The 16687-nt window shown below is 48.5% G+C and overlaps 1 protein-coding gene across 2 annotated transcripts in view; it reads left to right on the forward strand.

Moving 5' to 3' along the window:
• The first annotated feature begins 1757 nt into the window (after positions 1 to 1757).
• The window catches only part of DNMT1 (DNA methyltransferase 1), a 53669-nt gene continuing 38739 nt past the window's right edge, over positions 1758 to 16687 (forward strand). The window contains exons 1-5 of one of the 2 annotated variants that reach the window (XM_021676661.2): positions 1758 to 1892; positions 11843 to 11879; positions 12709 to 12816; positions 13011 to 13230; positions 14263 to 14338. In XM_021676661.2, coding sequence (XP_021532336.2) covers positions 1813 to 1892; positions 11843 to 11879; positions 12709 to 12816; positions 13011 to 13230; positions 14263 to 14338 — 521 coding nt within the window. In that variant the 5' untranslated portion in view covers positions 1758 to 1812. Of the gene's footprint in view, positions 1893 to 11842; positions 11880 to 12708; positions 12817 to 13010; positions 13231 to 14262; positions 14339 to 16687 lie in introns of those variants that run through there. The other variant, XM_012436256.3, reaches the window with a different exon arrangement.

Genomic DNA, 16687 nt, shown 5'->3' on the forward strand with positions numbered 1-16687 from the left:
AGAAGACATAATCTTTCCCCCATGCTCTGGTCCTTTAAAAAAAAAATTCTGCTGGGCGAGGTGGCTCACACCTGTAATCCTAGCACTTTGGGAGGCCGAGGCAGCTGGATCACCAGGTCAGCAGTTCGAGACCAGCCTGGCCAACATGGTGAAACCCCATCTCTACCAAAAGTACAAAAATTAGCCAGGCTTGGTGGTACGTGCCTATGATCCTAGCTACTCAGGAGGCTGAGGCAGGAGAATCACTTCAACCTGGGAGGCAGAGGTTGCACTAAGTCAAGATTGCGCCATTGCACTCCAGCCTGGGCAATAGAGTAAGACTCCATCTCTCAAAAAAATAAAATAATTCCAGCTGGTTGTGGTTGCTCATGCCTATTTAATCCCAGTATTTTGGGAGGCTGAGGTAAGCGGATGCTTGAGGCCAGGAGTGCCAGACTAGCCTGGCCAACATCGTGAAACTCTGTCTCTACCAATAAAAATACAAGATTAGCCAGACTCGGTGGAGTGCACCTGTAATCCCAGCCTTCTAGGGAGGCTGACGCATGAGAATTGCTTGAACCTGGGAGGCGGAGGTTGCAGTGAGCCAAGAGCTCACCACTGCACTCCAGCCTGGATGAGAGTGAGACAGGGTCTTACCCTGTCACCCAGGTGGGAGTCCAGTAGCCCAATCACGTCTCATTGCAGCCTCCACTGCCAGGGCTCAAGCCATCCTCCCACCTCAGCCTCCGGAATAGCTAGGATTACAGGTGTGTGTCACCACACCTGGCTAATCTTGGCATTTTTTGTAGAGATGGGGTATCCCTTTGTTGCTCGGGCTGGTCTTGAACTTCTAACCTCAAGCAATCCTCCCACCTGGGCCTTTTAAAGTACTGGGATTACAGGCATGAGCCACTGCGTCTGGCATGGTGCTTCTTAATATATTTTTACTTTTTATTTTTTTTGAGACAAAGTCTTGCTCTGTCTCCCAGGCTGGAATGCAGTGGTGCAATCATGGCTCACTGCAACCTCTGCCTCTCTGGTTCAAGCAATCTTCCTGCCTTAACCTCTGGAGTAGTTGGGACTACAGGCACACACCACCATGCCTAACTTTTTTTTTTTTTTTTAGAATGGTTTCTCCATGTTACCCAGGCTCCTGGACTCAAGGGATCCTCCAGCCTCGGCCTCCCAAAGTGCTGGGATGACAGGCATGAACCATGTGGTGCTTAAAAAAAAAAAAAAAAAGGGAACAAAAAAACACACTGGCTATAGAAGTGGCACGGGCCTCTATACACTGTGAGATTCTTGGTACTAGCTACAAATTCTGTGCATACTCAAGATTTTCTGGAGTAGGTGTAATTACCCGGTTTTACAGGCAGGGATGCAAAGGCTGAGCCCCAAAGACCTACCCAAGGTCGTATAGCCAGCAAATAGATGGAAGTTGGATTAGAACTGAGGACTTTATTCAAGAACCCTATTCTCACAACCCCATGGGGGCTTCTCGCTGCTTTATTCCCAGCACGCCCGAAAGAATGAATGAATGAATGCCTCGGGCACTGTGCCCACCTCCCAGCAAACTGTGGAGCTTGGACGAGCCCACTGTTTCGCGCGGGGGTGCCTGTCCGCCTTGCGCATGCGTGGTCCATCGGCGTGAACCGCTCCGCTCCAGCCGTCTGCACAGGGTATCGCCTCTCTCTGTTTGGTACATCCCCTCTCCCCCTGCGCTAGGGCCAGGGTGGTACACACCGCCTCCGCTCGTCGCCCCTCCCCATCGGTTTCCGCGCGAAAAGCCCGGGCGCCTGCGCTACCGCAGCTGCTTCTGCTCTAACCTCCAAGATGCCGGCGCGCACCACCCCAGCCCGGGTGCCCACGCTGGCCGCCCCAGCCATTTCGCTGCCCGACCATGTCCGCAGGCGGTAGGTACCGTAGGGGGAGCGCGGACTCTGGGGACCAGGCAGGGCGCTGGGTGGGGGGTCGTTTCCCCTCGGGGTGGCTGCTGGCCGCTGCTGACAGACGGGCGCGCATGCGTGGGGTGGTGCGGCGCGCAGCGGCGGTTGGCGCGGGCAGGGTGGCACTTCCGGTCCCGCGTGCCCGGGCTGTTTGGCGCCAAAATGGGCCGTGGATTCCCCCGTAGCTCCCTGGTGGCTAGAAACTAGGTAGCGGGAGAGGTCTCTTTTGATCCCCAAATCGAGCAAGCTTTGGGTTTGTCTCCAGAGTTCCCTTCTCCACGCAGCGGCGTGCCGGGCTCCTGAGCCTCCAGCCTGGTTGCACAGGAAGTGGGCAGCCCGCGGCCAACGGACACCCCTCGGGCACGGGCACTTCGGCCTCCACTTCCGGTGTCCGGCCGGGTCCCTAGGGGTGCTTCTCTGGAGGGAGGGGGTGCCTCAGTGCCTTTCCCCAAAAGCTGTGCTGTGCATCCCGGTAGCGGCCTCCAGAGACGGACGTCATCGTTCGGGCCCGGCCCGGGCTGGGCTGGCTCCTGTTTGCGAGCCCAGCCTTCCGTCAGCGGGGGACTCATTCTGTTACTTGGGACTGTGTGGTCCTTGCTGCTTGGGAAAGTCGTGTTTTGGCAGGAACTTTAAGCATGCAGTGCAGTGCAGCGCAGGGAAGGGTGAAGGATGCATGGTCGGTCTTTTCTAGTAAATCTGTGCCTTTGAGCCGTGGGCATCAGGGAAGCCTTGCTAATGAGAACTGGCTACACTTTCCTGTGTGTGTGTGTGTATGTGTGTTCATGTTCATGTGTGTGTGTCTAATGTTGGGGGCCCTGGCTATAGCAATTCATACCTCTGTCCAACTTCCGTGCACAAGTATCAGTGGGAGCACTGGTCCCAGCCCCTTGTTCATGAAATTCATGCCTGAGAACTTGTTCAAGTGAGGTGTGCATTAATCATCGGAACCCTCACCAGACCTGGACACTTCCAACTGGATTTGTGAAAGCACTCTTTGCCATTTTTGCTTCCTCGGGCTTGTTAAGTGGCCTGGTTGGTCCAGGCCAGTACTGATTTGGGTCTTTGGGGTGGGATGGATATTTGAGTTGATGCCCTCTTTGTCTTTTTGAAGGCTGGGTGCTGTGGCTCACGCCTGTAATCCCAGTAATTTGGGAGGCAGTGGCGGACGAATCTCTTGAGCCAGGAGTTTGAGACCATCCTGGGCAAGGTGGCAAAACCCCATCTCTACTAAAAATACAAAAATTAGCCAGGAGTGGTGCCATGCGCCCGTAGTCCCAGCTACTGGAGAGACTGAGGTGGGATTATCACTTGAGCCCCAGGGGTTGAGGCTGTAGTGAGCCGAGATTGTCCAACCTGGGTGACAGGGTGAGACCCTGTCTCCAAAACCACTTTTTAATTTTGTTATTTTTAGAGATGGGTGTCTGTTGTCCAGGCTGGAGTACCCTGACACAATTATAACTCACTGTAGCCTTGAACTCCTGGGCTCAAGGGATCCTCAACCTCCTGAGTAGCTGGGACCACAGGCCACTCACCACCATGTCCAGCTGACTTTCTTAGTTTTTGTTTCTGTATACACGAGGTCTCACCATATTGTTCAGACTGGCCTTAAACTCCTGCTGCCCTCAAGCAGTCCTCCTGCCTCTGTGTCCCAAAGGTTAGGATCACAGATGTGAGCCACCCTGCCTTAACCACTCCTTTTTTTTTTTTTTTTTTGAGATGAGTCTCGTTCTGTCGCCCAGGCTGGAATGCAGTGGTGTGATCTCAACTTGCTGCAGCCTCTACCTCCCGGGTTCAAGTGATTCTCCTGCCTCCGCCTCCCAAGAGGCTGGGATTACAGGTGTACACCACCATGCCTGGCTAATTTTTATATTTTCAGTAGAGACAGGGTTTCTCAGTGTTAGCCAGGCTGGTCCCAAAACTCCTGACCTCAAGTGATTCACCTGCCTTGGCCTCCCAAAGTGCTGGGATTATAGTCAAACCACTTCATAACCAGTTAGTGGGGATATATCTTCTTGAATTAGCTGTGCCAGTATCCTCCCAAGATAAAACTTGATTTAAAATGGAAGTGAAATTATAAAAGTGTCTAACTGCATGATGTTAAATCCAATTCAGAGAAGCTTGGCCCCAGTCCTTTTTATTTCCTTTTATTTTGCAGAGATGGGACCTTGCCATGTTGCTCAGGCTGGTCTTTGACTCCTGGCCTCAAGCAATCCTCCTGCCTCGGCCTCTCAAAGTGTTAGGATTATGGATGTGAGCCTGGCCTGCCCAGCCTTCTTGAAAACACAGCCTCCACTTGGAGGACCTTAAACAAGCATATGCCACCTCTATATTCGTAGGCTAGGCATGATGATACGGGTTTTCAGCTGGTATTGGACTAAATGAGAATATGCCTGACTCATAAAGGCTCACATACTCGTGGCCAATTAGCTTACTTTTTTCAGTTTTTGTTTGTTTTTTTAAGAGATAAGGTCTCGCTGTGTCACCTAGGCTGGAATGCAGTGACACAATCATGGCTCACTGCAGTGTCGAACCCCAGAGCTCAAGCCATCCTCCTGCCTCAGCCTCCTGAGTAGCTGGTACATGCCACCATGCCCAGCTAATCCTGAAAAAATTTATTAGAAGTATGAGTCTTTCTTCGTTGCTCAGGCTGGTCATGAACTCCTGACCTCATGATCCACGCATCTTGGCATCCCAAAGTGCTGGGATTACAGGCATGAGCCACTGTGCCCAGCGTTAATTCATTCTTAAGCCTGCTCATAGACAGGTAGGCTTCCCCACAAGAGTGCTGAATTTTGTCAGTGTACCCAGCATGTTGCCATTATAACCCTAAAATTAGTGATTATTTCAGGGTCTGTTATCAGAGTGTGTCTGCTGTATTCACTGTACCTGCAGCTTGGAGCACAGTAGAGTCGAATGCTTGCTTGCCAGCTCTTCCGCTGCACAGCCTGCATTAACACACCAATGCTAGCAGCCTCCTTCACAATTACTACTGCTTTCTTATCTGCTAGTTATTCCGTGATTAGATTAAGCTAGGTCTTGAACTCCTTAAGTCCAGTTCCTTGACTACTACTAAGTACATACTGAATAAGGCAAAATTGACTTAACTCTTTTCGTTTTGTTCCCCCGTGGTAGGATTCTAGAGGTGCAGACTGCTGGGGTTCAAATCCCAGCCTACTTGCCAGCTGTATGGCTCAGTCATCGAACCTCTTGGTGCCTTGGTGTTTCATCCGTAAATACCTAATACCACAGGGGTATAAGGAAGACTGAGCTCATCTGTATAAATGTGTTAAGAGCAGCACCTGTCCACAGGACCGGTTATTACATGGTCCTGTGTGTACAGAGGGCATGCTGTGAGTTAGGTTCCAGACCACCACAGTAAAGTGAATCTAGCAAGAAAGTGAGTGACACACACATTTTGGTTACTCAGTACATGTAAGAGTTATTATTAGACTAGGCCGTGCACAGTGGCTCATGCCTGTAATCCCCAGCACTTTGGGAGGCCGAGGCAGGAGGATCACTTCAGCCCAGGAGTTCAAGACTAGCCTGGGAAACATGGTAAGAACACCCCCATCTCAAACACACACACACACACACACACACACACACACACAGAGCCAAAATTGGTGGCATGCACCTGGGATCCCAGCTACTCAGGAGGCAGAGGTGGGAGGATCGCTTGAACCCAAGAGGTCAAGGCTGCAGTGAGCCGAGATTGTGCCACTGTACTCCAGCCTGGATGACAGAGTGAGACCATGTCTCAAAAAAAAGGCATACTATAGTTTTGACTATGCGGTAGTATTATATCTAAAATATGGTACCTACCTTAATAAAAAAATACTTTTTTGCTTAAAAAATACAGTCATCTAGGCCAGGTACGGTGGCTCATGTCTGTAATTCCAGCACTTTGGGATGCTGAGGTGGGTGGATCACTTGAGGCCAGGAGTTTGAGACCAGCCTGGCCAACATGGTGAAACCTGGTCTCTACTAAAATAGAAAAAATTAACCAGATGTGGTGGTGTGTACCTGTAGTCCCAGCTGTTCAGGAGGCTGGGGCAGAAGAATGACTTGAACCTGGAGGTGGAGGTTGCAGTGAGCCAAGATTGCACCACTGCACTCCAGCCTGGGCATCAGAGTGAAACTCCATCTCAAAAATTATGAGCCTTCAGCAAATCATAATCTTTTTGAGGTGGAGGGTCTTACCTCAAATTTACTGGCTTAAAGAACATAGATTTATTTTGTTACAGTTATGCAGGTCAGAAATCTGATATGGGTCTCACCTGATGAAAATCAAGGTATTGTAGGCTGCATTCCTTTCTGGGGGCTCCAGGGGATAATCTGTTTCCTGTTTTGGGGTGTTGGCAGAAGTTGGTGGTTGTAAGACTCAGGTCCTGGTTTTCTCACTGGCTCTAAGCTGAGGATCGTTCCCTGTTTCTGGAGGCCATCTCATCCCTCAGTCCATGCCCCCTTCCTCTCCCTTTAAAATCAGCAGCCGAGGGTTGCATCTCTCTCTGATCCATCCATCATTATTGCTAGCTCTCAGTGCAGCTAAGAAGGTTCTGTGTTCTTAAGGACTCAAGTGATTAGATTGGACCCACCCAGATAATCCAGGATAATCTCCCCATCTAAAAGACTGTATTCTTAGTTATATCTGCAAAGTAACTTTTGTCACATAAAATAACATTCACAGGTTCCAGGGATTACGGCATGGACATTTTTCGGCGGGTCCGCTTTTTTTTTTTTTGGAGACGGAGTTTTGCTTTTGTTACCCAGGCTGGAGTGCAATGGCACGATCTCAGCTCACTGCAACCTCTGCCTCCTGGGTTCAAGCGATTCTTGTGCCTCAGGCTTTTGGGTAGCTGGGATTACAGGCATGAGCCACCACGCCTGGCTAACTTTTGTATTTTTAGTAGTGGTAGGGTTTTGCCATGTTGCCCAGACTGATCTCGAACTGAGCTCAGGTGATTTGCCTGCCTTGGCCTCCGGAAGTGCTGGGATTATAGGTGTGAGCCACCACACCTGGCACGTCTACTCTTTTGCCTACTGCAGATGGCATCTTGGGCAGCCCTGCTCCAGCTGCCATGCAGCCAGTCTAAAGAAGCTGGGTTAACAGAGACTTGTAACTTGTCTTGCATGGTCCGCTGTATTTTATTTTTAGAGACAAGGTCTTGCTCTGTCACCCAGGCTGGAATGCAGTGACACAATTATAGCTCTCTATGCTCTAGTGATCCTCCTGCCTCAGTCTCCTGAGAAGCTGGGACCTCAGGTATGTGCTACCACACCTGGCTAATTACTATTTTTTGTAGAGGCAGGGTCTCTGCAGTGTTGCCCAGGCTGGTCTTCAATTCCTGGGCTCTAGTGATCCTCCCATCTCAGCCTCCTAAGGAGCCAAGACTATAGGTGCATTCTACCACAGCCAACTAATTACTATTTTCTGTAGAGACAGGGTCTCGTTGTGTTGCCCAGGCTGGTCTCGAATTCCTGGGCTCTAGTGATCCTTCCGCCTCGGCCTCCTGAGCAGCTAGGACTACAGGTACATGCTGTCATACCCAGCTAATTACTATTTTTTGTACAGACAGGGTCTGACTGTGTTGCCCACGCTGGTCTCAAATTCCTGGGCTCTAGCGATCCTTCTGCCTTGGCTTCCCGAGCAGCTAAGACTACAGGTGCATGCTGTCATACCCGGCTAATTACAATTTTTTTTTTTCTTTTGTAGAGACAGGGTCTCACTGTGTTGCCTAGGCTGGTCTCGAATTCCTGGGCTCTAGTGATGCTTCCACTTTGGCCTCCCGAGCAGCTAGGACTATAGGTACATTCCACCATACCCAGCTAATTATTCTTTCTTTTAAGGACAGGGTCTCACTCTGTTGCCCAGGCTGGTCTCGAATTCCTGGGCTCAAGTGATCCTCCTGCCTTGGCTTCCCAAGTGTTGAGATTACAGACATGAGCCACTGTGCCCAGCCGTGATGTGTTGTATTTCAGACCAGCATTTCTGGCATAGAGGTATTGGAGTAATCTAACATTTTTGCAATTTCTTCCTGTCCAATATGTATTAGATACCTCTGCTGGGTTAGTTTTCTTAAAACATGGCTCTGATAAGGGTCGAGTGCGGTGGCTCATGCCTGTAATCCTAGCACTTTGGGAGGCTGAGGTGGGCGGATCACCTGAGGTCAGGAGTTCAAGACCAGCCTGCCCAACATGGCAAAACCCCTGTCTCTATTAATAATACAAAAACCCCACAATTACGGTGGTGGGTGCTTGTAGTCCCAGCTACTCTGGAGGCTGAGGTAGGAGAATCGCTTGAACCCAGGAGGTAGAGGTTGTGCTGAGCCGAGATCGCACCACTGCACTCCAGCCTGGGTGACAAGAGCGAAACTTAGTCTCAGAAAAAAAAAAAAAAAAAAAAAACGGCTCTGATATCATGGGTTTTACTTCCCCTTGACTGGTTTGGTGGTTTGTTAACTCTGGAACAAGATTGATGAGCGTGATTGATGCTCCTGCCCTCGCTCAGAGTGTCGCCAGCCTCCTCTCTGAAGATGCCTTTCTCTCCCTGTGTGTGGCCAGTCTTGAGTTTGTTTCTTAGGTGTTTCCAGAGCCAGCTGTCCCGAGATGGAGTCCCTATTTGAGCAGCTTCCTGTGCCCAGTTCACACAGAGCTCTCAACTCCTTCTTCCTGAGCCTGTTATATCCTTTCCCTTGGGAAGCCTGCAGGCATGAGCTGTATTTGCCTTGTTCCTCCATGGCTGTTTATGTATATCTTATCTTCTCTTTGTGGCAGGCTAATCTCCGAGGGAAACACTAGGAATGAATCATAGGGTCTCAGGCTGGGCCCTAAGCCGGCATTCTCAATCCTGCTAGGTCCTTCACGGCCATCTGCAACCCTGCTGGCTTCAGCAGATGTGATCGGTGTCATCACAGTTTTACCAGGGAAGGGCCGTCTCTAAAGTGACCCTCCCATGGGCTCCTCGGTGCCTGCCTGGGATCCCACCTACCACTCTGGGGCCAGGCAGGTTAAATCAGGTCTTCACTGAATGAGACATCCTAGGGGTTCTGAAGGTTTCTCTCTTCTTCTCTTTGCCAGGCTAAATATCCCAGTTCATAAGAAGGGTTGAAAGAAAGCAGACCCATTCTGCAAAGGACACTTTGGTCTCTGCAGTCAATTGAGCCTTATCCTTCACACCCCAGACAACCTCGGGATCAGGGACTGGCTGGCTGGTCGAGATAGAAGCCAAGTCCTTCCAGTATTCTCAGTGAAGTGACTGAGAAGTCAGGTGTAACGCTGCTGCGACAGCGTGTGTGCCTCTGTCTGGAAGTACCTATTTCTGTAGCCCTCCTGACTTAAGGCTCTCCCTGGACCCCAGTTGCTGCAAGGGTGGAATGACTTTTGCCTGGAAGAGATTCCCTGTTCTGGAAATCCTGATGGTTTTTTCTTTTGAGACAGGGTCATGCCCTATTGTTCAGGCTGGACAGGCTGGAGTGCAGTGGTACCATCATAACTCATTGCAGCCTCAACTTCCCAAGTTGAGCCTCCCAGGCTCAAGCGATCCTCCCACCTCAGCCTCCCAAGTAGATGGTACCACAGATGCACACTACCACACCCGGCTAATTTTTACTTTTTTTTTTTTTTGTAGAGATAGGATCTCTCAATATAGCCCAGGCTGGTCTCAAACTCCTGACCTCAAGTGATCCTCCTGCCCCAGCCTCCCAAAGTGTGGGGATTACACAGTAGCTGGCATGAGCTACTGCGTCTTGCCTTGAGTTCAAGTGATACAGTATATATAATGTATAATATGCAGTCTCTATTACCACTCTGTCTGCAGGGTGCTAAGTATCTCTTCTACAGAGCGGCCTTGCCTGACCACCCAGCAAGTCAGGAAGTCCCTGCCTAGTGGCATCTACATCTAATGACTTAGCTCATTTCCTGGAGCAGGGCCTGCCATTCAGCAGATGCTAAGATGTGAGCAGCACTGGTGGGGAAGCACGACCCGCACGGCCCGGAGCAGCCATTGTATGACATTGGTTCAGCAAAGCATTCCTCACTCTGCTGCCTGCACTGGCCCTCTAGGAAGTCCAGCCTGGAGGAGCCGCTTCTGCCCTTCGGGAAAACGATAACTGAGCACCTGTCTGTGCGGATGCTGGGTGGGAAGGTCCAGAGATGGCAGTGGCCTGGTCTCTGCCTGGGGCACCTTCCTTCCACCAACAGACACTTACCCAGCTGGTTAGACCTGTTCTCACCCCACAGTCTGCAGTTAGCACCCAGGCTGGGAACAATAACCTCTGTGTTCCCCTCTCTTTCCTTGGTGCCTTCTCTTGTTCTTTTATATTTTTTCTGAAGAGATAATCTCCCTATGTTCCCCAGGCTGGACTCAAACTCCTGGCCTCAAGCAGTCCTCCCACCTCAGCCTCCTGAGTAGCTGGGACGACAAGCGTGCACCACTGCACTCAGCTATTGTTCTTTTATTTCTTCCCTCTTTCCCCACAAAAGAGTCAAGCCACTAATTGTCATTAATCAGATCAGACCACAGTTTTCCAGGCAAACTCCTGGCAGTTCTATACTTAGGAATGATTAGTTAGAGACATCCTGAAGACTGTGTTCTTGGAGGAGGCACGAGCCACCTCCTCTAACCTCACCTCTGTCTGCCCTGTGTGTGGGCTTCCATTGCTTCCCTGGATGCCTTGACTCCCCCATTTCATCCTTATTAAAATGCTCCTACCTCCCACAGACCTTTAGGAGCATTAGCTGGCTTCTCCACAGTATCCTGTGGCCCTGGGCTACTCATTCTCACACTGGCCACTCTGTGGCACACCATATTATGGGCTGTCAGCAAATCCAGCTGGAGAAGACCAGCTGTAGGTGATTTCCCTTAGGGAAGGGCACCAACTGTATGACCTGCCCCTCCCCTTTCCTGGTACCTTTTTGAGTCAGGGTCTCACTCTGTTGCCTAGGCTGGCGTGCAGTGATGCAATCATGTCTCACTATGGCCTCGACCTCCCAGGCTCAGGTGATCTTCCTTCCTCAGCCTCCCAAGTAACTAGGACCACAAGTGTGAGTCGCCAAATCCAGATAATTTTTCTTTTTTTTTGAGACAGAGTATTGCTCTTGTTACCCAGGTTGGAGTGCGATGGTGCGATCTTGGCTCACTGCAAGCTCCACCTCCTGGGTTCCAGCTATTCTCCTGCCTCAGCCTCCTGAGTAGCTGGGATTATAGGCCTGTGCCACCACACCTGGCTAATTTTGTATTGTTAGTAGAGATGGGGTTTTTCCATGTTGGTCAGGCTCGTCTCCAACTCCCAACCACAGGTGATCCACTGCCTCGGCCTCCCAAAATGGTAGGATTACAGGAATGAGTCACCATGTGTGCCCAGCTTTTTTTTTTTTTTTGAGACGGAGTTTAACTCTTGTTGCCTAGGCTGGAGTGCAATGGCACAATCGTGGCTTACTGCAACCTCTGCCTCCTCGGTTCAAGCGATTCTTCTGTCTCAGCCTCCTGAGTAGCTGGGATTACAGGCATGTGCCACTATGCCCAGCTAATTTTGTATTTTTAGTAGAGACAGGGTTTCTCTATGTTGGCCAGGCTGGTCTTGAACTCCCAACCTCAGGTGATCTGCCCACAAGTGCTGGGATTACACATACTTATACATAGACATGTATATATGTGTATATATGTATATATTCTGTTACAGAGATGCTGTATAATCTTACCATCAGAAAAATCAACCCCAAAAGGGGAATCTTTTTCAAATCAGATGACTTCTTACCATTAGGCATTTCAGTAGGACACTCTAGACAGTGGTGGAGAGACAAAAGCCAGCTTGTTTTTTTCTGTCAGATTAAACTTCCTTAGAACTGTGATATTCTTACAGGCAAATGAAGTTGCTTAACAAGTGTTTGTGTTTTCTCCCCTATTTTTTTCCCCCCAGGCTCAAAGATTTGGAAAGAGACAGCTTAACAGAAAAGGTAATCTCCACGTTGAAGTTTTTCTTACTACCAAATGTGACTGACATGCTTGCTTTGTGCCTCATAAAAAAAGGTTTGTTTTCTTGAAGTGGATTTGGCACTTTTTCCCATGAAGTTTCAAAGATAATTGGGATAGTCTTGTTAAATGTTGGCACTAATTTACTGCTAATAGTTTTTTTTTTAACCAATCTGTTACTAAACAATCTATTTTGGATTGTAACTTGTCCTGGTAACACTGTTGTATTGTGTTTTTGTTGTTTGTTGTTGTTTTGAGAAAGGGTCTCATTCTGTTGCCTAGGCCGGAGTGCAGTAGCAGTCTCGGCTCAGTGCAACCTTCGCCTCCTAGACTCAAGTGATCCTCCCATTCAGCCTCCCAAGTAGCTTTAACTATGGGCTCAAGCCATCATGCCCAGCTAATTTTTTATATTTTTTGTAAAGATGGGATTTTGTCATGTCACCCAGGCTGCCTTGAACTCTGGGGCTCAAAGCAATCCATTTGCCTTGAGCTCCCAAAGTGCTGGGATTACAGGTGTGAGCTACTGTGCCTGGCCAACACTTTTCAGAGTGCAATATTGTTCTTATAAACCATGATAAGTCTCAATCTCACCTCCAACTTTCCCTTTTTTCACCACTTTGGAGACAGGAGTGAAGTGATCCTAATGGAAATAACCCTGAACATGTTTCATGACTGTTTAGATTTTTGGCCAAGACAGCGTTGCCTGCCATTCAGTCATTGTGATGTGAACAGGCAGCTCAGTAATTTGTGTATTAGTCCATTAGTGAATAGCTTGGGAATGTGGGGACTGCTAACCCTATACTCTTCCCTTAGGAATGTGTGAAGGAGAAATTGAATCTTTTGCACGAATTTCTGCAAACAGAAATAAAGAATCAGTTATGTGACTTGGAAACCAAATTACGTAAAGAAGAATTATCTGAGGTAAGTCAGTTTCCAGCATCTTAGCCTCTAGAAAAACGTCTCCTCCCTGTAACTTTTATGTTACCAGGAGGCAGCTCGATCCCCAGCTGTCCTCGTTGCCTGATGATGATGATGGAAACGAATGTGTTTCCTTGTTCTCTTGACTGCCACTTGTTTACATTCACTGCTGCTTAAATTGTCCTTTCCTGCTGTAGGAGGGCTACCTGGCTAAAGTCAAATCCCTTTTAAATAAAGATTTGTCCTTGGAGAATGGTGCTCATGCTTGCAACCGGGAAGTGAATGGACGTCTAGAAAATGGGACCCAAGTAAGAGGTGAAGACCGTAGAGTGAGAATGGCAGATGCCAACAGCCCCCCCAGACCCGTTTCCAAACCTCGCATGCCCAGGAGGAGCAAGTCTGATGGAGAGACTAAGTGTAAGAGCACGATTCATTTTCCTTTTAATTAGTTTTGAGACGGAGTCTCACTCTGTTGCCCAGGCTGGAGTGAAGTGGCATGATCTCAGCTCAATGCAACCTCCGCCTCTCAGATTCAAGTGATCCTTAGCCTCTCAAGTAACTGGGATTAGAGGCATGTGCTACCACGCCTGCTAGTTTTTATATTTTTAGTAGAGATGGGGTTTCACCATGTTGGCCAGACTGGTCTCAAACTCCTGACCTAAGCCTCCTGATCCTTAGCCTCCCAAGTAACTGGGATTAGAGGCATGTGCTACCACGCCTGCTAGTTTTTATATTTTTAGTAGAGATGGGGTTTCACCATGTTGGCCAGACTGGTCTCAAACTCCTGACCTAAGGTGAGTCACCCGCCTCAGCCTCCCAAAGTGCTGGGATTACAGGTGTGAGCCACCATACCCAGCTCTTTATTTTTATTTAAAAAAATTTTTTTGAGACACAATTTTGCTGTGTTGCCCAGGCTGGAGTGCAGTAGTATGATCTTGGTCACTGCAGCCTCCATCTCCTGGGTTCAAGTGATTCTCCTGCGTCAGCCTCTTGGGTAGCTGGGATTACAGATGTGCACCACCACGCCCAGCTAACTTTTTTGTATTTTAGTAGAGATGGGTTTTTGCCATGTTGCCCAGGCTGGTCTTGAATACCTGAGCTCAGATGATCTTCCCACCTTGGCCGCCCAAAGGATTGGGATTACAGACATGAACCACTGCGCCTGGCCCACTTCATCTTTAGATATTGTAAGGAGAGGTTCTATTTTCTGGCTTTCTTTAGCATTTGGCCCCTCAAATAACTGATGTGATATGGCTCAGCAAACTGGCAGCTGCTAACTGCCAACATTAGCAAGCTCGTTATTGACTAGAATAAAAATGCAAAGATGCTTAGTCCTCAGAACCTGGCTTCCTGCAATAACTTGGTAATGTTTAACTGCATCATTGCTGCGGGGTTTCTATTCATAGTGGCTTTTTGTTTGTTGTTAATGCTTTTTTTTTCTTTAAACAGCTGAACCTTCACCTAGCCCCAGGATTACAAGGCAAAGCACCAGGCAGACCACTATCACATCTCATTTCGCAAAAGGGTCAGTATTCGATAAATTGGCAGCTGACTTTTTTAGGGGCCAGCTGTTTTGGGATGGAACTGGTAGGGTGTCAGGTGGCAATTCTGTCTTCCGTGTTGATAGGTTTTTGCCTTGCAGTTCTGTTTACTAGACATTCATGAATAGCATTTCTGAAAACCTTACCTGTTTTTACTCACATAGGAAAGTTCAAATGTACACAAAAGCATGAGTTTTGTATGATGAACCCTGAAATACCCATCATCTAAAGCTAACAGTTATCCACTTACAGCCATTGTTTTTCTTTTTTTTTTTAAGACAGAGTCTCATTCTGTTGGCAGGTGCCAGGCTGGAGTGCAGTGGCACAATCTCGACTCACTGCAACCTCCGCCTCCTGGGTTCAAGCAATTCTCCTGCCTCAGCCTCCCGAGTAGCTGGGACTACAGGCGTGCGCCACCACGCCCAGCTAGTTTTTGTATTTTTAGTAGAGACGGGGTTTTACCATGTTGACCAGGATGGTCTCTATCTCTTGACCTCGTGATCCACCCGCCTCAGCCTCCCAAAGTGCTGGGATTACAGACTTGAGGCCATTGTTTTATCTATGTCCCTGTGTTGTGTGTCTCCACCTGGATTACTTTGTCCCTAAATATTTCAATATATTTCTAGACAATGGGATACCTTTTGACAACTTTTTTTATATTACTCATATTTTACAATAATTGCTAACATTTAACAGTCTTTTTTTTTTTTTTTTTTTGAGACGGAGTTTCGCTCTTGTTAAACAGTCTTTCTGTTTTTTTGAGGCAGGGTCTGGCTCGGTTAACCAGGCTGGAGTGTAGTGGTGTGATCTTGGCTTTCTGCAGCCTCTGCCAGGCTCAAGCAACCCTCTCACCTCAGCCTTGCAAGTAGCTGGAACCACAGGCATGTGCCACGATGCCTGGCTAATTTTTTGTGTATTTTTGGTAGAGACCGGGTTTCATCATGTTGCCCAGGCTGGTCTTGAACTCCTGAGCTCAAGCACTTCTCCTGCCTCGGCGTGGCAAAGTGCTGGGATTACAGGTGTGAGCCACTATGCCCTTCACAAAGTCTTTTTTTTTTTTTTGAGACTGAGTCTCACTCTGTCGCCCAGGCAGGAATGCAGCGGCACAATCTTGGTTCACTGCAACGCAACCTCTGCCTCCTGGGTTCAAGCGATTCTCCATCCTCAGCTTCCTGAGTAGCTGGGATTACAGGCGTGTGTCAGCATGCCTGGCTATTTTTGTATTTTTAGTAGAGATGGGGTTTCACCATGTTGGGCAGGCTGGTCTTGAAATCCTGACCTCAGGTGATGTGCCCACCTTGGCCTCCCAAAGTGCTGGGAGGAATCAGCCACCACACCCGGCCAAAATAGTCTTTTTAACAAGACAAAGTATAATACTGTTCTGATGCCTTATAAAAATGTAAGAATTTCCTAATATCAAATATATAGTTGGTATTCACATTTCTTCCTTTGTGGTGAACAAGCTTTTGTGGCAAACCAACACCCTTTGGTTGACTTGTTTCTTAAAGTTATAGATTCTTTCCCTCCTATTTTCTTGTAAATTCCTTAATTCCTTCTCTTCTCTTCTTGCTGTTTACTTGAAGAGATTCATTCATTTGGGGCCAGGCACGGTGGCTCACGCCTGTAATCCTAGCACTTTGGGAGGCCGAGGTGGGTGGATCACCTGAGGTCAGGAGTTCAAGACCAGCCTGGTCATCATGGTGAAACCCCATCTTTAAAAAAAAAAAAAAAAAATTCATTCAATAGTTTCTAGATTGTGCTGATTGTATTCTTGTGGTGTTCCACAGGTCCCTTTGTCTTATGTTCCCTATAAACTGATAGAACTACAGGCCTGATCACATTCCAGCTTTTTATTTTTTTATGGGTTGTGTGTGTGTGTGTGTGTGTGTGTGTGTATGTATGTGTGAGTGATGGAGTCTTGCACTGTTGCCCAGGCTGGAGTGCAGTGGCATGATCTCGGCTTACTGCAACCTCCACCTCCTGGGTTCAAGCAGTTCTCCTGCCTCAGCCTCCTGAGTAGATGGGATTATAAGTGCCTGCCACCCTGGCTTATGTTTGTACTTTTGGTAGAGACAGGGTTTTACCATGTTGGCCAGCCTGGTCTGAAACTCCTGAACTCAGGTGATTGGCCTGCCTTGGCCTCCCAAAGTGCTGGGAATACAGGCGTGAGCAACTGTGCCCGGTCTGAGGCTGACTTTATGGATGGTACTGTGTCCCTCCATCAGAGAGGTGTGTAACACCTCTTCTCTGACACCAGCAGCTGTTGGTCAGTTATGAAACCCATGATTTCTTAGGACTTGCAAGATGGCAAGACAGCATTCTAAGCCCATGAT

This window comes from Aotus nancymaae, unplaced genomic scaffold (genome assembly GCF_030222135.1).
Source record: "Aotus nancymaae isolate 86718 unplaced genomic scaffold, 86718_ANA_hifiasm-v0.15.2.pri h1tg000028l, whole genome shotgun sequence".
In the NCBI taxonomy this organism is placed as follows: domain Eukaryota; kingdom Metazoa; phylum Chordata; class Mammalia; order Primates; family Aotidae; genus Aotus; species Aotus nancymaae.